This window comes from Mesoplodon mirus (assembly GCF_964341445.2).
Source record: "Mesoplodon mirus genome assembly, chromosome: 4".
Lineage (NCBI taxonomy): Eukaryota > Metazoa > Chordata > Mammalia > Artiodactyla > Ziphiidae > Mesoplodon > Mesoplodon mirus.
Window position 1 is genome coordinate 106,882,201 of NC_138979.1, and position 23,268 is coordinate 106,905,468.

Below are 23,268 nucleotides of genomic sequence, written 5' to 3' on the forward strand. Positions count from 1 at the left end.
AAGACTGACCTTGCTGGAGCAAGAAGGAATTCTCTACCAGCAGTCTGCCTTTGGATACAGACTACAGCTCTTCCCTGGGTCTCAAGCCTGACAGCCTACCCTGCAGATTTTGAATATGTACCTCTACCATCACATGAGCCAATTCCTTAAAATAAGTCTCTTTCTCTTTATATATATATCTCTCTTGTTCGTTCTGTTTCTCTGGAGAACCCTGACTCATACAGATTTTAGTACCAAGGTGTAGGATGTTGTGCTAACAAACATCTAAAAATGTGGCAGTGCCTTTGGAACTGGGTAATGGGTAGGGGCTGAAAGAGTTTTGAGGTGCATGTTATAAAAAGGCTAGGTAGCTTTGAAGAGACTTGGTAGAAATAAGAACATTAAAGGTGTTCTGGTGAGGGCTTGGATGGAAATGAGGAACATACTGTTGACATCCTTGTTATAAAGTGGCAAAGAATGCGGGTGAATTGTATTCTAGTCTCTTGTGGAAAGTAGAATTTGTGAGTGATGGACTTGGATATTTAGCAGAAATTTACAAGCAAAGTGCTGAGGGTGCAGCCTAGTTCCTCCTTGCTGCTTATACTACAATGTGAGAAGAAAGTGATTAATTGAAATAGTAATTTTTAAAACAAAAATGAACCAGAATTTGAAGAGCAAGAAAATTCTCAGGAAGATGCTATCACTGATGGCCAAGGGGGTGGGGCCACCTCCCTCATGAGCCCAGAGGAATTCTGCCTCAGGATGAATCAAACTTTGAGTTCACTTACACTTGACTTAGATGAGATTTGGGACCTAGAGGTGATGCTAGAATGGGTTAAGTTTTTGGGGTGTTGTGATGGGGGTGAATGTATTTTGCATGTTAGAAGAGGGACCAGAGGGTGGAACGTTATGGGCTGAATTGTGTCCCCCCAAATCCATGTTGATGTCCCAATCCCCAGTATGTCAGAATGTGACTACATTTGGAAATAGGGGCTTTTAAAAAGGTGATTAAAATATAAGGCCCTGGGCTTCCCTGGTGGCACAGTGGTTGAGAGTCCGCCTGCCGATGCAGGGGACACGGGTTCGTGCCCCGGTCCGGGAAGATCCCACATGCCGTGGAGCAGCTGGGCCCGTGAGCCATGGCCGCTGAGCCTGCGTGTCCGGAGCCTGTGCTCCGCAACGGGAGAGGCCACAACAGTGAGAGGCCCGCGTACCGCCAAAAATAAATAAATAAATAAATAAAAAATAAAATATAAGGCCCTTAGGGTAGGCCTTAATCCAATTTGATTGGTATCCTTATAAGAAGAAGAAATTTGGACAGAAAGAGAGAGAGAGAGACCAGAGATGTGGGTGCACAGAGGAAAAAAAACACAGCCAGAAGGTGACCATTGGCAAGCCGAGGAGAAAGGCCACAGAAGAAACCAAATGCATCAACACCTTGAACTGGGACTTCCAGTTTCCAGAACTGTGAGCAAATAAATTTTTGTTGTTCAAGCCACTCTGTCTGTGGTATTTTATTATGACAGCCCTGGCAAACTAATACAAAGACATACGTGTTCACAGGTTGGCTATACCAGTCTCTGAAAATGACTTAAAACACATCACACTCTCTCATCCTTCTGGGTAGGCTGTTTCCTTGAGGCCAGGGAGAAAAGTAAATCTTTCAGGCATAAATCAAAATGACACTTCCCTTCACCCATATAAGTGGGCTTCTAGTAGTCACATTTATATCCTCTAGTGCCAGTCCCTGGACACAGTGACTACTCTATAAGTAAGCACATGGATCCACGTTGGGGCAGACTTCTATTCCCCATGTATTTGGAATTGTGGCTAAAAAAATTCCACGTCTGGACTAAAGGTGGAGTGATGGATGCAGACCATTAAATTACAACATACGATTCCTATTGGTGATAAGTATACTGACAATCCCCCAGACTCAAACCAGAAATTTGGAGGGAATTTAAGTAATGGGGTTTAGAAGCATATATAAACAAACAGAAAATTTATACACTAAAAAACAATTCTAGTGCAACTCAACTATATGGAGAATTAGAAAGACTGGAAATTTTCACTTGTATGTTAATTAGTTACATTCCAAATCAGAAGATAAAACTAAGATTACTTACCTTATTTTGGGACTTTAGGCTTCCACATTCCTTGGGTATTTGCCGCTGTACATATTCTATACTTCTGCCCTGAATGTCTAGGCCTGGATGACTGAACATTATCTAAAATACAAACAATTTCTACTTAAGTGACAAAAGAATGCATTCCTTATTTTTAATAAAACTATATATAATGTGTATTCCAAAACTTCATAATCTATTAGCAGTAAGGGTTTTCAAAATGGTTCTAACAAAAAGCATTACTTGAGTCATCCTATTTATTATTTAAACTTAGGTCTTTCCTTATACATTTAAAGTTTAATTTAAAAAGTAATACAGACTTCTGGTTTCTGTTTTGGCATATAAGGAGCTTGGAAGCTGCCATTCTGTTGTAACAACAGGTAAAAAAGTGGAACAACAACAAAAAATATCGACAACTCCTCTTAGATCCATGAGAGAGGAGGACACAGGGCAAACCCCACCCCTAAGACTGCAGAGAGAGAGCAAAAAAAAGGGAGTCACTGCTTACCAGAGCAGAGACTCATGAGTGAAAATCACCATGGAAACCAGTGCCAGGGTAGGGGGAAAAAAAAATTTCAACTGTAATTGACAAATTGCTGGAGGCTCAGGATGGACAACTCTGAGAGTTAAAAAAAAAACTCCTGGTTAGGGGTGGGGACAGTCATTGTGAAGCCCCCAAACTCTTGTGAGTTTACCTCTAGGAGATCAACCAGGTTCCCACAGTAAGTATCAGAAAAGTCCGTACATGCTTCCAGCAGGGGAGTGGAGAAGGAACCATTATGAAATGTGCCAGAACACTCTGTTCTTAACAAGGCCTGTCCTCAGGAGAAACCAGTTAAGGAGGGTCTGACCTACTGTGGTATTATCAGAGTCTATTTGATCTGGAGGAGGGGATATGCCCAACACTAGTCAACTCTAACCATCTGACGTACCTAAAGGGAGAGAAAACTGATAAATAATTGTGATATTCACAATCCTGAGGGAAAGGCTCAGACTAAAAGACTGAGACCTAATCACAACCATAGAATACTTCCTCTTCCTATACACTTCACCACTACATCACTAAAGGCTTATTTACAGCAGTTCCTCTTACCCAGCACATCATGTCTAGCAATCAAGAAAAATGAGAAAAAACATACCAAAAGACAAAAATACATTTTGAAATGACAGAACAAGCATCAGAACCAGATATGGCAGGGATATTGGAATCAGCAGACTAGGAATTTAAAACAACTATGATTAATATGCTAAGACTCCAATGTTTAAAGTAGATAGCATACAAGAACAAAAGAGCAATACAAGCAGAGAAATAGAAATCCTAATAAATACTGCCCCCCCCAAAAAAATCTAGAGATCAAAAGTGCTAAGAATACCTGTGATGAGCTTAGTAGACTGGACACGGCTGAGGAAAAAAATCTCTGAGCTTGAGGATTAAGCAACAGAAATCTCCAAAATTGAAAGGAAAGATAAAAAAGACTGAAAAAAAAAAAAAAAAAAGACTATTCAAGAACTGTGGGACAGACCCCGGAGGAAGATGGCGGAAGAGTAAGACGCGGAGATCACCTTCCTCCCCACAGATACATCAGAAATTCATCTACACGTGGAACAACTCCTACAGAACACCTATTGAACGCTGACAGAAGACCTCAGACCCCCCAAAAGGCAAGAAACTCCCCACATACCTGGGTAGGGCAAAAGAAAAAAAAGAATAAACAGAGACAATAGGATAGGGACGGGACCTGCACCAGTGGGAGGGAGCCGTGAAGGAGGGAAGGTTTCTACACACTACAAGCCCTTTCGCGGGCGGAGACTGCAGGTGGCGGAGGGGGAAAGCTTCGGAGTAGCGGAGGAGAGCACAGCAACAGGGGTGTGGAGGGCAAAGCGGAGAGATTCCGGCACAGAGGATCGGTGCCCTCAGGCACTCACCAGCCCGAGAGGCTTGTCTGCTCGGCCGCCGTGGCGGGGGGGCTGGGAGCTGAGGCTCGGGTATCGGCTTTCAGTCAGAGCGCAGGGAGAGGACTGGGGCTGGCGGCAGGAAGAGAGCCTGAAGGGGTTAGTGCACCACGGCTAGCCCGGAGGGAGTCCGGGGAAAGGGTCTGGAGCTGCCGAAGAGGCAAGAGACTTTTTTCCCTTTTGTTACCTGGTGCGCGAGGAGAGGGCATTAAGACGGCTGCTTAGGGAAGCGCCGGAGACAGGCGCGAGCCGCGGGTAAGGCGCGGACCTCGGAGACGGGCGTGGGCGGCCGCCGCCGCCGTCGCCGCCGCCGCGGCCCGCCGACGCCGCCGCCGCCGACGCGGCCCACCGCCGCCGCCGCCGCGGCCCGACGCCGACGCCGACGCCCGCCGCCGCGGGGCCTGTGTGCGGGCGCGGGTCGCTGTCCGCCCCGCCTTCCGGGGGGCCTGTGCACCCCGCCACTGCCGGGGTCCCGAGACCCGGGGACGGCTTTCCCGGTAAAGCGCACGGAGCTCCACGGGCTGCTGCAACGTCACGCCGGCCTCTGCCGCCGCAGGCCCGCCCCACACTGCGCGCCCCTCTCTCCCCTCTGCCTGAGTGAGCCAGAGCCCCCGAATCAGCGGCTCCTTTAAACCCGTCCTGTCTGAGCGAAGAACGGACGCCCTCCGGCGACCTACGCACAGAGGCGGGGCCGGGTCCAAGGCTGAGACCCGGGAGCTGTGAGAGCAGAGACAGGGAAATCTCTCTGTGCAGCCTCGGAGGCAGCGGATTAAAGCTCCACGGTCCATTTGATGTGCCCTGCGTCTGTGGAGTGCATGAATGGACAGCGAATCATCCCAAATTGAGGAAGTGGGCTTTGAGGACAAGATTTAAGACTTTCCCCCCTTTTCCTCTTTTTACAACGAATTATTCCAAATTGAGGAGGTGGACTTGGAGAGCAAGATTTTTGATTTTTCCCCCTGCTCTCTTTTTGTGAATGTGTATGTGTAATCTTCTGTGTAAGATTCTCTCTGTATAGCTTTGCTTCCACCATATGTCCCAGGGTTCTATCGGTCCGTTTTTTTTTTTTTCAATAATTACTTTCTAATTTTAATAACGCTACTATATTTCATACTTTATTCTAATTTACCTGCTCTTTCTTTTTTTTCCTACCTTCCCTTCCTCCCTCACTCCCTCCGCTCCTCCTTTCCTTCTTTCTTCTTTCCTCCCTCCCTCCCTCCCACCCTTCTTCTTTCCACTTTCTTTTTCTTTCCTTCCTCCCTCCCTCCCTCCTGTCTTTCTTTCTTTCTTTCCTTCCTCCCTCCCTCCCTTCTTCCATTCACTCTTCCTTTTGCTTTCATTCCTCCCTCCCTTCCTCCTTTCTTTCCTTCTTTCTTTCCATCCTTCCTCCCTCCCTCCTTTCTTTCTTCCTTCCTTCCTTCCTTTCTTCCCTTCTTCCTTTCTTTCCCTCTCTCTTTCTTTCTTCTACTAATTCTTTCTCTCTACCTTTTCTCCTTGTTATTCTGAGCCGGGTGGATGAAAGGCTCTTGGTGCTGCAGCCAGGAGCCAGTGCTGTGCCTCTGAAGTGGGAGAGCCAACTTCAGGACACGGGTCCACAAGAGACCTCCCAGCTCCACATAATATCAAGCAGCGAAAATCTCCCAGAGATCTCCATCCCAACACCAGCACCCAGCTTCAGTCAACGACCAGCAAGCTACAGTGCTGGTCACCCTATGCAAAGCAACTAGCAAGGCAGGAACACAACCCCACCCATTAGCAGAGAGGCTACCTAAAAACATAATAAGGCAATAGGCACCCCAAAACACACCACCAGACGTGGACCTGTCCCCCAGAAAGACAAGATCGAGCCTCAACCACCAGAACACAGGCATTAGTCCCCCCCACCAGGAAGCCTACACAACCTACTGAAACAACCTTAGCCACTGGGGTCAGACACCAAAAACAACGGGAACTACGAATCTACAGCCTGCAAAAAGGAGACCCCAAACACAGTAACATAAGCAAAATGAGAAGACAGAAAAACACACAGCAGGTGAAGGAGCAAGATAAAAGCCTACCAGACCTAACAAATGAAGAGGTAATAGGCAGTCTACCTGAAAAAGAATTCAGAATAATGATAGTAAAGCTGATCCAAGATTCTATTTCCAAGATCCATAATCTTGGAAATAGAATAGACAAAATGCAAGAAACAGTTAACAAGGACCTAGAAGAACTAAAGATGAATCAAGCATCGATTAAAAACACAATACATGAAATGAAAAATACTCCAGATGGGATCAATAGCAGAATAACTGAGGCAGAAGAACGGATAAGTGAGGTGGAAGATAAAATAGTGGAAATAACTGATGCAGAGCAAAATAAAGAAAAAAGAATGAAAAGAACAGAGGACAGTCTCAGAGACCTCTGGGACAACATTAAACGCACCAACATTCGAATTATAGGGGTTCCAGAAGAAGAAGAGAAAAAGAAAGGGACTGAGAAAATATTTGAAGAGATTATAGTTGAAAACTTCCCCAATATGGGAAAGGAAATAGTTAATCAAGTCCAGGAGGCACAGAGAGTCCCATACAGAATAAATCCAAGGAGAAATACACCAAGACACATATTAATCAAACTGTCAAAAATTAAACACAAAGAAATCATATTAAAAGCAGCAAGGCAAAAACAACAAATAACACACAAGGGAATCCCCATCAGGTTAACAGCTGATCTCTCAGCAGAAACTCTACAAGCCAGAAGGGAGTGGCAGGACATAATTAAAGTGATGAAGGAGAGAAACCTGCAACCAAGATTACTCTACCCAGCAAGGATCTCATTCAGATTTGATGGAGAAATTAAAACGTTTACAGACAAGCAAAAGCTGAGAGAGTTCAGCACCACCAAACCAGCTCTACAACAAATGCTAAAGGAACTTCTCTAGGCAAGAAGCACAACAGAAGGAATATACCTACAATAACAACCCAAAGCAATTAAGGAAATGGGAATAGGAACATACATATCAATAATTACCTTAAATGTAAATGGACTAAATGCTCCCACCAAAAGACACAGAGTGGCTGAATGGATACAAAAACAAGACCCATATATATGCTGTCTACAAGAGACCCACTTCAGACCTCGAGACACATACAGATTGAAAGTAAGGGGATGGAAAAAGATATTCCATGCAAATGGAAATCAAAAGAAAGCTGGAGTAGCAATTCTCATATCAGACAAAATAGACTTTAAAATAAAGACTATTAGAAGAGACAAAGAAGGACACTACATAACGATAAAGGGATTGATCCAAGAAGAAGATATAACAATTGTAAATATTTATGCACCCAACATAGGAGCACCTCAATACATAAGGCAAATACTAACAGCCATAAAAGGGGAAATCAACAGTAACACAATCATAGTAGGGGACTTTAACACCCCACTTTCACCAATGGACAGATCATCCAAAATGAAAATAAATAAGGAAACACAAGCTTTAAATGATACATTAAACAAGATGGACTTAGTTGATATTTATAGGACATTCCATCCAAAAACAACAGAATACACATTTTTCTCAAGTGCTCATGGAACATTCTCCAGGATAGATCATATCTTGGGTCACAAATCAAGCCTTGGTAAATTTAAGAAAATTGAAATTGTATCAAGTATCTTTTCCGACCACAATGCTATGAGACTAGACATCAATTACAGGAAAAGATCTGTAAAAAATACAAACACATGGAGGCTAAACAATACACTACTCAATAACGAAGTGATCACTGAAGAAATCAAAGAGGAAATTAAAAAATACCTAGAAACAAATGACAATGGAGACACGACGACCCAAAACCTATGGGACGCAGCAAAAGCAGTTCTAAGGGGGAAGTTTATAGCAATACAATCCCACCTTAAGAAACAGGAAGCATCTCGAGTAAACAACCTGACCCTGCACCTAAAGCAATTAGAGAAAGAAGAACAAAAAACCCCCAAAGCTAGCAGAAGGAAAGAAATCATAAAGATCAGATCAGAAATAAATGAAAAAGAAATGAAGGAAACGATAGCAAAGATCAACCAAACTAAAAGCTGGTTCTTTGAGAAGATAAACAAAATTGACAAACCATTAGCCAGACTCATCAAGAAAAGAAGGGAGAAGACTCAAATCAATAGAATTAGAAATGAAAAAGGAGAAGTAACAACTGACACTGCAGAAATACAAAAGAGCATGAGAGATTACTATAAGCAACTCTATGCCAATAAAATGGACAACCTGGAAGAAATGGACAAATTCTTAGAAATGCACAACCTGCCAAGACTGACTCAGGAAGAAATAGAAAATATGAATAGACCAATCACAAGCACTGAAATTGAAACTGTGATTAAAAATCTTCCATCAAACAAAAGCCCAGGACCAGATGGCTTCACAGGCGAATTCTATCAAACATTTAGAGAAGAGCTAACACCTATCCTTCTCAAACTCTTCCACACAATATCAGAGGAAGGAACACTCCCAAACTCATTCTACGAGGCCACCATCACCTTGATACCAAAACCAGGCAAGGATGTCACAAAGAAAGAAAACTACAGGCCAATATCACTGATGAACATAGATGCAAAAATCCTCAATAAAATACTAGCAAACAGAATCCAACAGCACATTAAAAGGATCATACACCATGATCAAGTGGGGTTTATTCCAGGAATGCAAGGATTCTTCAATATACGCAAATCAATCAATGTGATACACCATATTAACAAGTTGAAGGAGAAAAACCATATGATCATCTCAATAGATGCAGAGAAAGCTTGCGACAAAATTCAACACCCATTTATGATAAAAACCCTGCAGAAAGTAGGCATAGAGGGATCTTTCCTCAACATAATAAAGGCCATATATGACAAACCCACAGCCAACATTGTCCTCAATGGTGAAAAACTGAAACCATTTCCACTAAGATCAGGAACAAGACAAGGTTGCCCACTCTCACCACTCTTATTCAACATAGTTTTGGAAGTTTTAGCCACAGCAATCAGAGAAGAAAAGGAAATAAAAGGAATCCAAATCGGAAAAGAAGAAGTAAAGCTGTCACTGTTTGCAGATGACATGATACTGTACATAGAGAATCCTAAAGATGCTACCGAAAAACTACTAGAGCTAATCAATGAATTTGGTAAAGTAGCAGGATACAAAATTAATGTACAGAAATCTCTGGCATTCCTGTACACTAATAATGAAAAATCTGAAAATGAAATCAAGAAAACACTCCCATTTACCATTGCAACAAAAAGAATAAAATATCTAGGAATAAACCTACCTAAGGAGACAAAAGACCTGTATGCAGAAAATTATAAGACACTGATGAAAGAAATTAAAGAAGATACAAATAGATGGAGAGATATACCATGCTCCTGGATTGGAAGAATCAATATTGTGAAAATGACTGTACTACCCAAAGCAATCTACAGATTCAATGCAATCCCTATCAAACTACCACTGGCATTTTTCACAGAACTAGAACAAAAAATTTCAAAATTTGTTTGGAAAAACAAAAGACCCCGAATAGCCAAAGCAATCTTGAGAACGAAAAATGGAGCTGGAGGAATCAGGCTCCCTGACTTCAGACTATACTACAAAGCTACAGTAATTAAGACAGTGTGGTACTGGCATAAAAACAGAAAGATAGATCAGTGGATCAGGAAAGAAAGCCCAGAGATAAACCCATGCACATATGGCCAACTTATCTTTGATAAAGGAGGCAGGAATGTACAGTGGAGAAAGGACAGCCTCTTCAATAAGTGGTGCTGGGAAAACTGGACAAGGACATGTAAAAGTTTGAGATTAGATCATTCCCTAACACCATACACAAAAATAAGCTCAAAATGGATTAAAGACTTAAATGTAAGGCCAGAAACTATCAAACTCTTAGAGGAAAACATAGGTAGAACACTCTATGACATAAATCACAGCAAGATCCTTTTGGACCCACCTCCTAGAGAAATGGAAATAAAAACAAAGATAAACAAATGGGACCTAATGAAACTTCAAAGCTTTTGCACAGCAAAGGAAACCATAAACAAGACCAAAAGACAACCCTCAGAATGGGAGAAAATATTTGCAAATGAAGCAACTGACAAAGGATTAATCTCCAAAATTTATAAACAGCTCATGCAGCTCAATAGCAAAAAAACAAACAACCCAATCCAAAAATGGGCAGAAGACTTAAATAGGCATTTCTCCAAAGAAGATATACAGACTGCCAACAAACACATGAAAGAATGCTCAACATCATTAATCATCAGAGAAATGCAAATCAAAACTACAATGAGATATCATCTCACACCAGTCAGAATGGCCATCATCAAGAAATCTAGAAACAATAAATGCTGGAGAGGGTGTGGAGAAAAGGGAACACTCTTGCACTGCTGGTGGGAATGTGAATTGGTATAGCCACTATGGAGAACAGTATGGAGGTTCCTTAAAAAACTAAAAATAGAACTACCATATGACCCAGCAATCCCACTACTAGGCATATACCCTGAGAAAACCATAATTCAAAAAGAGACATGTACCAAAATGTTCATTGCAGCTCTGTCCACAATAGCCCGGAGCTGGAAACAACCTAAGAGTCCATCATCGGATGAATGGATAAAGAAGATGTGGCACACATATACAATGGAATATTACTCAGCCATAAAAAGAAACGAAACTGAGCTATTTGTAATGAGGTGGATAGACCTAGAGTCTGTCATACAGAGTGAAGTAAGTCAGAAAGAGAAAGACAAATACCGTATGCTAACACACATATACGGAATTAAAAAAAAAAAATGGCATGAAGAACCTAGGGGTAAAACGGGAATAAAGACACAGACCTACTTGAGAATGGACTTGAGGATATGGGGAGGGGGAAGGGTAAGCTGTGACAAAGCGAAAGAGAGGCATGGACATATATACACTACCAAACGTGGGGTAGATAGATGGTGGGAAGCGGCCGCATGGCACAGGGAGATCAGCTCGGTGCTTTGTGACCGCCTGGAGGGGTGGGATGGGGAGGGTGGGAGGGAGGGAGATGCATGAGGGAAGGGATGTGGGAACAGATGTATGTGTATGACTGATTCACTTTGTTATAAAGCAGAAACTAATAAAAAAATAAAAAATAAAAAAAAATAAAAAAAATAAATAAAAAATAAAAAAAAAAGAACTGTGGGACAACTACAAAAGGTGTAACATACACAAACAGAAAGAACAGATGAAGAAAGAGTGAAAGGAACAAAAGAAATATATGAAATAATAATGACTGAGAATTTACCCAAATTAATGTCAGATGTCCAATCACATACCCAAGAAGCTCAGAGAACAGCAAGCAGGAAAATGGAGGGAAGGAAAAAGGAAAAAAAAAAAAAAAAAGCACCTAAGCATATCATTTTCAAACTATAAAAAATCAAAGATAAAGAAAAAAATCCTGAAAGATGCCAGAGGAAAAAATATTTTACTTATAAAGAGTAATTACATCTGACTTCTTTGCAGAAACCATGCAAGCAAGAAGAGTGAAGTGTAATAGTTAAAGTGGTAAGAGAAAAAGTCCGCCAACCTAGAATTATGTACCCTGCAAAATTATCCTTTAGAAGTGAAGGAGACTGGTGGGAATGTATTGGTGCAACCACTGTGGAAAAGAGTATGGAGGTTTCTCAAAAAACTAAAAACAGAACTACCATATGAGCCAGCAATTCCACTTCTGGGTATATATCTGAAAGAAACATGAACACTAATTTGAAAAGATACATGCACCCGCATGTTTATAGCAGCATTATTTACAATTGCCAAGATATGGAAGCAACTTAAGTGTCCATCAACAGATGAATGGATAAGACGTGGTGTGTATACACACACACACACACACACAATGGAATATTACTCATCCATAAAAAAAGAATGAAATCTTGACATTTCCAACAATACAGATGGACTTGGAGGGTATTTCACTAAGTGAAGTAAGTCAGACAGAGAAAGAAAAATACTCTATGATACCACTTGCATGTGAAATCTAAAAAATACAACAAACTGTTGAATATAACAAAAAGGAAACAGACTCTCAGATATAGAGAACAAATTAGTGGTTATCAGTGGGTAGAGGGAAGAGGGGAGGGGCAACATGGGGGTAGGGGATTAAGAGAGACAAGCTATCATGTAAAAGAAAAATTAAATTTAAAAATAAACATTAAAAAATGTGAAAGAGACATAAAGACTTCCTTAAGCAAAAAAAAAAAAATGGAGGAAATTTGCTGCTGTTAGACCTGCCTTATAAGAAATGTTAACAGAGGTTCTTTAGAGAGAAGGAAAATAATATAGGTCAGAAACTTGGATCTACATGAGAATGGAAGAGCATTTAAGAAGAAATAAGTGAAAATAAAATAAAACTTTTAATTTTCTCATTCTTAACTGAGCTAACAGAAGTTTGTTCAAAAAATAGCAATAGGGCTTCCCTGGTGGCACAGTGGTTGAGAGTCCGCCTGCCGATGCAGGGGACGCGGGTTCGTGCCCCGGTCCGGGAGGATCCCACATGCCGTGGAGCGGCTGGGCCCGTGAGCCATGGCCGCTGAGCCTGCGCGTCCAGAGCCTGTGCTCCGCAACAGGAGAGGCCACAACAGTGAGAGGCCGCGTACTGCCAAAAAAAAAAAAAAAAAAAAAAAAAAGAACAAAAAATAGCAACAGTGCTTTCCTGGTGGCGCAGTGGTTGAGAGTCCGCCTGTCGATGCAGGGGACATGGGTTCGTGCCCTGGTCTGGGAATATCCCACATGCCGCGGAGCGACTGGGCCCGTGAGCCATGGCTGCTGAGCCTTCGCGCCTGGAGCCTGTGCTCTGCAATGGGAGAGGCCACAACAGTGAGAGGCCCGCGTACAGCAAAAAAAAAAAAAAAAAAAAAAAAAAAAGCAACAGTAGGGGACCTCCCTGGTGGTCCAGTGGTTAAGAATCCATGCTTCCACCCCAAGGGGCATGGATTCAATCCCTGGTCAGGGAACTAAGGTCCTGCATGCCAAGCAGCGTGGCCAAAACCAAAAACAAACAGCAACAGTGTATTTGATCATGTATGATTATGCACATATTTACATACATATGCATATATATGTATATAAAATAAGATGACTGACAGCAATGATGAAAGGGGTGGAAGGAGGAATTAGGATTATGGTTATTATAAAGTACTCCCACTCACTGTAAAGTGGTTTAGTGTTGTTAGAGTAAAAGTAAATGGCTGGAGAATAATACACCACGCTAATACTAACCAAAAGAAAGCAGGAGTTCCTATATTAATTTCAGAAAGAGCAGACTTCAAAACAAGGAAAGTTATCAGTGATAAAGAAGGCATTATATAATGATAAAGGGGTTAATTCCCCAAGAAGACATAACAATCCTCATTGTGTATGTGTTTAACAACACAGCATCAAATTACGTGAGGAAAAAACTGATAGAACCTGAAGGAAACGGATACACCCATTATCATAGCTGGAGACTTCAACATCCCTCTCTATCAGAAATGAACAGACTGATGTCTTGAGAACCAAAAGTAACTTTACAATCTCTGCATACCTGGAATCCATCCTTCTTGGCTTCTTTTGGCTCACTACTGGATCTTCCGAATGAAGCAGACCCAATTTTCTGTGGGTCTAAAATTTCACCAGGGGTTTGCTTTTAACCATGTGTCCTAGGGTTCTCTCTGTTCATTTTTTTGGTGGTTGTTGTTTTTCTTTCTTCCTTTTTTTTCTGAGTTATGTGGCTGGGAGGGTCTTGGTACTCCGGCTGGGTGTCGGGCCTGAGCCAACATGGTGGGATTACTGAGTCCAGGACACTGGACCACCAGAAACCTCCCAGCCCCACATAATATCAATCAGCAAGAGCTCTCTCAGAGATCTTCATCTCAATACTAAGACCCAGCTCCACCCAATGCCCAGCAAGCTTCAGTGCTGGATGCCCCATGACAAACAACTAGCAAGACAGGAACACAAATCCACCCATGAGCAGAGAGGTGGCCTAAAGTCATACTAAGTTCATGGACACTCCAAAACACACCACCAGCTGAAGCCCTGCCCACCAGGAGGATAAGAAACAGCTCCACCCACCAGAACACAGGCACCACTCCCCTCCATCAGGAAGCCTACACAAGCCACTGAACCAAACTCACCCACTGGGGGCAGACACCAAAAATAACAGGAAATATGAACCTGCAGCCTGCGAAAAGGAGACCCCAAACACAATAAGTTAAACAAAATGAGTAAACAGAGAAATAAGCAGCAGATGAAGGAGCAAGGTAAAAACCCACCAGACCAAACAACTGAAGAGGAAATAGGCAGTCTACCTGAGAAAGAATTCAAAGTAATGATAGTAAAGATGATCCAAAATCTTGGAAATAGAATAGAGAAAATATAAGAAATGTTTAACAAGGACCCAGAAGAACTAAAAAGCAAACAAAGAATGATGAACAACACAATAAGTAAAATTTAAAATTCTCTAGAAGGAATCAATACCAGAATAACTGAGGGAGAAGAACGGATAAGTGACCTGGAAGATAAAATAGTGGAAATAACTACCGCAGAGCAGAATAAAGAAAAAAGAATGAAAAGAATTGAGGACAGTCTCAGAGACCTCTGGGACAACAGTAAATGAACCAACATTTGATTATAGGGATCTCAGAAGAAGAAGAGAAAAAGAAAGGGCCTGAGAAAATATTTGAAAAGATTATAGTTGAAAACTTCCCCAACATGGGAAAGGAAATAGTCAATCAAGTACAGGAAGTGCAGAGAGTCCCATACAGCACAAAGCCAGGGAGAAACATGACAAGACACATATTAATCAAACTATCAAAAAATAAATTCAAAGATAAAAATATTAAAAGCAGCAAGGGAAAAGCAACAAATAACATACAAGGGAATCCCCATAAGATTAACAGCTGATCTTTCAGCAGAAACTCTCCAAGCCAGAAGGGAGTGGTAGGACATATTAAAGTGATGAAAGGGAAGAACCTACAACCAAGATTACTCTACACGGCAAGGATCTCATTCAGATTCGACAAAGAAATTAAAACCTTTACAGACAAGCAAAAGTTAAGAGAATTCAGCACCACTAAACCAGCTTTAAAACAAATGCTAAAGGAACTTCTCTAGGCAGGAAACACAAGAGAAGGAAAAGACCTACAAAAACAAACCCAAAACAATTAAGAAAATGGTAATAGGAACATACATATCGATAATTAACTTCAATGTATATGGATTAAATGTTCCCACCAAAAGACACAGACTGGCTGAATGCATACAAAAATAAGACCCGCATGCATGCTGTCTACAAGAGACCACTTCAGACCTAGGGACACATACAGACTGAAAGTGAGGGGTTGGAAAAAGGTATTCCATGCAAATGCATATCAAAAGAAAGCTGAAGTAGCAATACTCATATCAGACAAAACAGACTTTAAAATAAAGACTATTACAAGAGACAAAGGACACTACATAATGATCAAGGGATCAATTCAAGAAGAAGATATAACAATTGTGAATATTTATGTACCCAATATAGGAGCACCACAATACATAAGGCAAACGCTAACAGCCATAAAAGGGGGAATCAACAGTAACAATAATAGTAGGGGACTTTAACACCCACCCCACTTTCACCAAAGGACAGATCCAAAATGAAAATAAAAAAGGAAACACAAGCTTTAAAAGACACATTAGACTAGATAGACTTAATTGATATTTATAGGACATTCCATCCAAAAACAACAGAATACACTTTCTACTTAAGTGCTCATGGAACATTCTCCAGGATAGATCATATCTTGGGTCACAAATCAAGCCTCGGTAAATTTAAGAAAACTGAAATAGTAACAAGTATCTTTTCCGACCACAATGTTATGAGACGAGATATCAATTACAGGAAAAAAACTGTAAAAAATATAAACACATGGAGGCTAAACAATATTCTACTAAATAACCAAGAGATCACTGAAGAAATCAAAGAGGAAATCAAAAAATACCTAGAAACAAATGACAATGAAAACAAGATGGCCCAAAACCTATGGGATGCAGCAAAAGCAGTTCTAAGACAGAAGTTTATAATACAATTCTACCTCAAGAAACAATAAAAATCTCAAATAAACAACCTAAACTTACACCTAAAGCAATTAGAGAAAGAAGAACGAAAACACCCCCAAAGTTAGCAGAAGGAAAGAAATCATAAAGATCAGATCAGAAATAAATGAAAAAGAAATGAAGGAAACAATAGCAAAGATCAATAAAACTAAAAAAGCTGGTTCTTTGAGAAGATAAACAAAACTGATAAACCATTAGCCAGACTCATCAAGAAAAAAAGGGAGAAAACTCACATCAACAAAATTAGAAATGCAAAAGGAGAAGTAACAACTGAAACTGCAGAAATACAAAGGATCATGAGAGACTACTACAAGCAACTATATGCCAATAAAATGGACAACCTGGAAGAAATGGACAAATTCTTAGAAAAGCATAACCTTCTGAAACTGAACCAGGAAGAAACAGAAAATATGAAGAGACCAATCACAAGTACTGAAACTGAAACTGTGATTAAGAATCTTCCAACAAACAAAAGCCAAGGACCAGACGGCTTCACAGGTGAATTCTATTAAACATTTACAGAAGAGCAAACACCCACCCTTCTGACACTCTTCCAAGATATAGCAGAGGGGGGAACACTCCCAAATTCATCCTACAAGGCCACCATCACCCTGATACCAAAACCAGACAAAGATGTCACAAAGAAAGAAAACTACAGACCAATATCACTGATGAACATAGACGCAAAAATCCTCAACAAAATACTAGCAAACGGAATCCAACAGCATGTTAAAAGGACCATACACCATGATCAAGTGGGATTTATCACAGGAATGCAAGGGTTCTTCAATATACGCAAATCAATCAATGTGATACACCATATTAACAAACTGAAGGATAAAAACCGTATGATCATCTCAATAGATGCAGAAAAAGCTTTTGACAAAATTCAACACCCATTTATGATAAAAACTCTCCAGAAAGTGGGCACAGAGGGAACCTACCTCAACATAATAAAGGCCATATACGACAATCCCACAGCCAACATCGTTCTCAATGGTGAAAAACTGAACCCATTTCCTCTAAGATCAGGAAGAAGACAAGGTTGCCTACTCTCACCACTATTATTCAACATGGTTTTGGAAGTTTTAGCCACAGCAATCAGAGAAGAAAAAGAAATAAAAGGAATAAAAATTGGAAAAGAAGAAGTAAAACTGTCACTGTTTGCAGATGACATGATACTATACATACAGAATCCTAAAGATGCTACCAGAAAACTACCAGAGATAATCAATGAATTTGGTAAAGTAGCAGGATACAAAATTAATGCACAGAAATCTCTTGCATTCCCATACACTAATGATGAAAAATCTGAAAAAGAAATTAAGGAAACACTCCCATTTACCATTGCAACAAAGAGAGTAAAATACCTAGGAATAAACCTACCTAAGGAGACAAAAGACCTGTATGCAGAAAACTGTAAGACACTGATGAAAGAAATTAAAGATGATACAAACAGATGGAGAGATATACCATGTTCTTGGATTGGAAGAATCAATATTGTAAAAATGACTATACTACTACCCAAAGCAATCTACAGATTCAATGTAATCCCTAGCAAGCTACCAATGGCATTTTTCACAGAACTAGAACAAAAAATTTTACAGTATGTATGGAAACACAAAAGACCCCGAATAGTCAAAGCAATCCTGAGAAAGAAAAATGGAGCTGGAGGAATCAGGCTCCCTGACTTCACACTATACTACAAAGGTACAGTAATAAAGACAGTATGGTTGGTACTGGCTCAAAAACAGAAATATAGATCAATGGAACAGGCCAGAAAGCCCAGAGAAACCCATGCACACATGGTTACCTTATCTTTGAGAAAGGAGGCAAGGATATACATTGGAGAAAAGACAGCCTCTTCAATAAGTGGTGCTGGGAAAACTGGACAGCTACATGTAAAAGAATGAAATTAGAATACTCCCTAACACCATACACAAAAATAAACTCAAAATGGATTAAAGACCTAAATGTAGGGCCTCCCTGGTGGCGCAGTGGTTGAGAGTCCGCCTGCCGATGCAGGGGATACGGGTTCGTGCCCCGGTCTGGGAGGATCCCATATGCCGCGGAGCGGCTGGGCCCGTGAGCCATGGCCGCTGGGCCTGCGCATCCAGAGCCTGTGCTCCGCAACGGGAGAGGCCACAACAGTGAGAGGCCCGCATACCGCAAAAAAAATAAATAAATAAAAAAAAAAGACCTAAATGTAAAGCCAGACACTATAAAACTCTTAGAGAGAAACATAGGCAGAACACTCTATGACATAAGTCACAGCAAGATCCTTTTTGACCCACCTCCTAGAGAAATGGAAATAAGAACAAAAATGATCAAATGGGACCTAATGAAACTTAAAAGCTTTTGCACAGCAAAGGAAACCTATAAACAAGACGAAAAGACAACCCTCAGAATGGGAGAAAATATTTGCAAATGAAGCAACTGACAAAGGATTAATCTCCAAAATATACAAGCAGCTCATGCAGTTCAGTATCAAAAAAACAAACAACCCAATCCAAAAATGGGGAGGAGACCTAAATAGACATTTCTCCAAAGAAGATATACAGATTGCCAACAAATACATGAAAGGATGCTCAACATCACTAATCATTAGAGAAATGCAAATCAAAGCTACAATGAGGTATCACCTCATACTGGTGAGAATGGCCATCATCCAAAAATCTCCAAACAATAAATGCTGGAGAGGGTGTGGAGAAATGGGAACCCTCTTGCACTGTTGGTGGGAATGTAAATTGATATAGCCACTAGAGAACAGTTTGGAGGTTCCTTAAAAAACTACAAATAGAACTACCATATGACCCAGCAATCCCACTACTGGGCATATACCCTGAGAAAACCATAATTCAAAAAAAGTCATGTACCAAAATGTTCATAGCAGCCCTATTTACAATAGCCCAGCGATGGAAACAACCTAAGTGTCCATCATCGGATGAATGGATAAAGAAGATGTGGCACATATATATAATGGAGTATTACTGGGCTATAAAAAGAAACGAAATTGAATTATTTGCAGTGAGGTGGATGGACCTAGAGTCTGTCATACAGAGTAGTGAAGTAAGTCAGAAAGAGAAAAACAAGTACCGTATGCTAACATATATATATGGAACCTAAAAAAAAAAAGTGCTTTTGATGAACATAGGGGCAGGACAGGAATAAAGACACAGATGTAGAGAATGGACTTGAGGACACGGGGAGTGGGTAAGGTAAGCTGGGATGAAGTGAAAGAATAGCACTGACATATATACACTACCAAATGTAAAACAGAAAGCTAGTGGGAAGCAGCTGCATAGCATAGGGAGATCAGCTCAGTGCTCTGTGACCACCTAGAGGTGTGGGATAGGGAGGGTGGGAGGGAGGTGTAAGAGGGAGGGGATATGCGGATATATGTATACATATAACTGATTCATTTTGTTATACAGCAGAAACTAACACAACATTGTAAAGCAATTATACTCCAATAAAGATGCTAAAAAACAATAAAGAAATGAACAGATTCAGCAGGCAGAGAATCAGTAAGGACACAGGTGAACTAAACAACACCTTCAATCAAGTGGATATAACTGACATCTGAAGACTACTTCACCCAACAACAGCAGAATACATATTTTTGCAAGCTTACATGGAACCTTAAGCAAGATAGACCACATTCTTGAACATAAAACAAACCTTAACAAATTTAAAAGAGTAGAAATCATACAATGTCCGTTCTCAGACTACGAAGGAATTAACGTATAAGTCAGTAACAGAAGGATATCTGTAAAATCACCAAATAAGTGGAGGTTAAACAACACACTTCTAAATAATGCATGGGTCAAAGAAAAAATCTCAAGAGAAATTAAAAATTATTTTGAACTAAATAGAAATGAAAACACAACTTATCAAATGTTGTGGGATACAGCAATAGTAGTGCATAGAGGGAAATTTATAGCATTAGATATATTAGGAAAGAAGATCTAAAATCAATAATATAAGTTTCTACCTTAGAAAACTAGGAAAAGATTCATTCCACAGCAAGGAAAAGAAATAATAAGAATTAGAGTAGAAATCAATGAAACTGAAAGCAGGAAATCAACAGAGAATATTAATTAAACCAAAAGCTGGTTCTTTAAAAAGATCCACAAAACTGATAAGCCTCTAGCTGGGACAACTAAGAGAAAATTTAAGAGGACACAAATCACTAACTATCAGAAATGAAAGAGGAGGTATCACTACAGATTTCATGAACATTTAAAAGGATAATAAAGGAATGCTATGAACAACTCTACATCCACTAATGTGATAACCTAGATGAAATGGATCTATTCCTCGAAAGGCACAATACGCCAAAACTCACACAAGAAGAAGAAAACAATCTGAATAGGTCTGTATCTATTAAAGAAGTTGAACTGCTAATAACCTTCCAAAATAGAAAGCACACAGATCCAGCTGGGGTTTACTGGTGAATAACACAAAACATTTAAGGAAGAAATTATACAAATTCTCTCCAATCTCTTTCAGAAGACAGAAAACAGAAAATACTTCCTCACTCATTCCAAGAGGTCAGCATTATCAATCTTAAAACCAGACAAAAACATTACCAAAAAGGAAAACAAACAAAAATACAGACATCTCAAATAAACACTGATGCAAAAATCCTCAACAAAATATTAGCTCATTGAATCCAACAATGTATAGAAAGAATTATACATCATAACCAAGTGGATTCAACCCCACTATGCAAGGCTGGTTTCACATTAAAAGATCTATTAATGTAACACATCAAATCACATGATCTTATCGATATATTGAGAAAAAGTATTTGACAAAACCCAACACCCATTCATGATAAAAACTCTGTAAATTGGGAACAGTGGAGAACTTCTTCAACTTATAAAGAATATCTACAGAAACCCTGAAACTAATATAATTAATGGTGAGAAATTAAGTTTTCCCACTAAAATCAGGTACAAGGAGGCAAGGAGGTCCCTTCTCTGACCATTCCTTTTCAACATCATACTGGAATTTCTAGCTAATGCAGTAAGACAAGAAAAAGACATAAACAGTATACAGATTGAGAAGAAAGAAATAAAGCTGTCCATGTTCACAGATGACATGATCATCTACATAGAAAATTTGAAAAAATCAAAATAACTCCTGCATCTAATAAATGATTTATAGTAAAGTTGCAGGATACAAGGCTTATATACAAAAGACAATCACTTTTCTATAAACCAACAATGAACAAGGGACTTCCCTGGTGGTCCAGAGGTTAAGACTTTGTGCTTCCACTGCAGGGGGCAAAGGTTTGATCCCTGGTCAGGGAACTAAGATTCCACATGCTGTGCGGTGCGGCAAAAACAAACAAACCAGAAGTGGAATTTGAAATTAAAAACCATTTATGTTAGCATCCCCCAAAATAAATACTTAATGCATAAATGTAACAAAATACGTACAAGATCTGTATGAGGAAAACTATCAAACTGTGATGAATGAAATCAAAGAAATAAATATAGATATTCCATGTTTGTAAATTGGAAGATTCAAGGCTGTCAACATGTCAGTTTTTCCCCAGCTGGCCTATAGATTCAATGCAATCCCAATTAATATCCCAGCAAGTTATTTTGTGGATATTAACAAAGTGGTTCTAAAGTTTTCATAGAGAAGCAAAAGACCCAGAATACCCAACACAGTACTGAGGGAGAATAAAAGTTAAGAGGATTGACATTACCTGACTTCAAGATCTTTTATAAAGCTACACTAAGAAAGATGGTGTGGTACCAGCAAAAAAAAAAAAATAGGTCAATAGAACAGAATAGATGACTTTGGTTATGGCAGTGACTTTTAAGATATATCAAAGGTTCATGAAAGAAAGCATTGATAAGCTGGGCCTCATTAAAATTAAAACGTCTACTCTGAAAAATAAAATGTCAAGAGAATGAGAAGACAAGTCACAGAGTAAGAGAAAATATTGTAAAAGATACCTGATAAAGGACTGATACCTATAATGTACAAAAACCTCTCTTTTCTTTATATGTGTCATATTTTTCATTAATAGCTTTCTTCTTTAGATAAAATGTACAAAGAACTATTAAAAAATCAACAATAAGAAAATAAACAACCTGATTAAAAAATGTGCCAAGGACCTCAAAAGACACTTCCCCAAGGAAGATATACAGATGGCAAATCAGCATATTAAAAGATGCTCCACGGGGCCTCCCTGGTGGCGCAGTGGTTGAGAGTCCGCCTGCCGATGCAGGGGATACGGGTTCGTGCCCCGGTCTGGGAGGATCCCATATGCCGCGGAGCGGCTGGGCCCGTGAGCCATGGCCGCTGGGCCTGCGCGTCCGGAGCCTGTGCTCCGCGGCGGGAGAGGCCACAACAGTGAGAGGCCCGCATAAAAAAAAAAAAAAAATTAAAAAAAAAAAAAAAAAAAAAAGATGCTCCACGCCGTAAGTCACCAGGGAAATGCAAGTTAAAAATACGAGATACCACTAACACACCCAGTAGCATGGCCAATATCCAGAACACTGACAACACCAAATGCTGGGGAGGACACAGAGCAACAGGAACCCTCATTCATTACTGATGGGAATGCAAAATGGTACAGCCACTTTGGAAGACAATTTGGCAGTTTCTTATAAAACTAAGCATACTCTTCCCATATGATCCAGCAATTGTACTCCCTGGTATTTACCCAAGGGATTCAAAAAACATGTCCACACAAAAACCTGCACACAAATGTTTACAGCAGCCTCATTCATAACTGCTAAAACTTGGAAGAAACTAAGTTTGTTTATCTATTCAGTAGGCTCAATGGATACACAAACAGTGGTATATCCAGACAATGGAATATTACTCAGTATTGAAAAAAAAAAGACATGAAAAAACCTTATGTGCATATTACTAAGTGAAAGGCTACATACTGTATGATTCCAACTATATGACATTCTGGTAAAGGTAAAACTATGGAGACAGTAAAAAGATCAGTGGTTGCCAGGATCTGTGTTTGAGAGAAGGGAGAGGCAAGGAGAGAAGAACAGGAAGAGAACAGAGGATTTTTAGGTCAGTGAAAAAAGTCTATATGATACTATAATG

General features: G+C 40.1%; 1 protein-coding gene across 2 annotated transcripts in view; it reads right to left on the reverse strand.

The window, feature by feature from the left end:
* SPRED1 (sprouty related EVH1 domain containing 1) overlaps positions 1–23,268 on the reverse strand; it is a gene marked incomplete at its 5' end in the record, with an annotated part of 131,587 nt that overhangs the window by 6,073 nt on the left and 102,246 nt on the right. For both annotated transcript variants that reach the window (XM_082618913.1, XM_082618912.1), the window contains one exon: positions 2,106–2,207. In XM_082618913.1, coding sequence (XP_082475039.1) covers positions 2,106–2,207 — 102 coding nt within the window. The remainder of the gene's footprint in view (positions 1–2,105; positions 2,208–23,268) is intronic.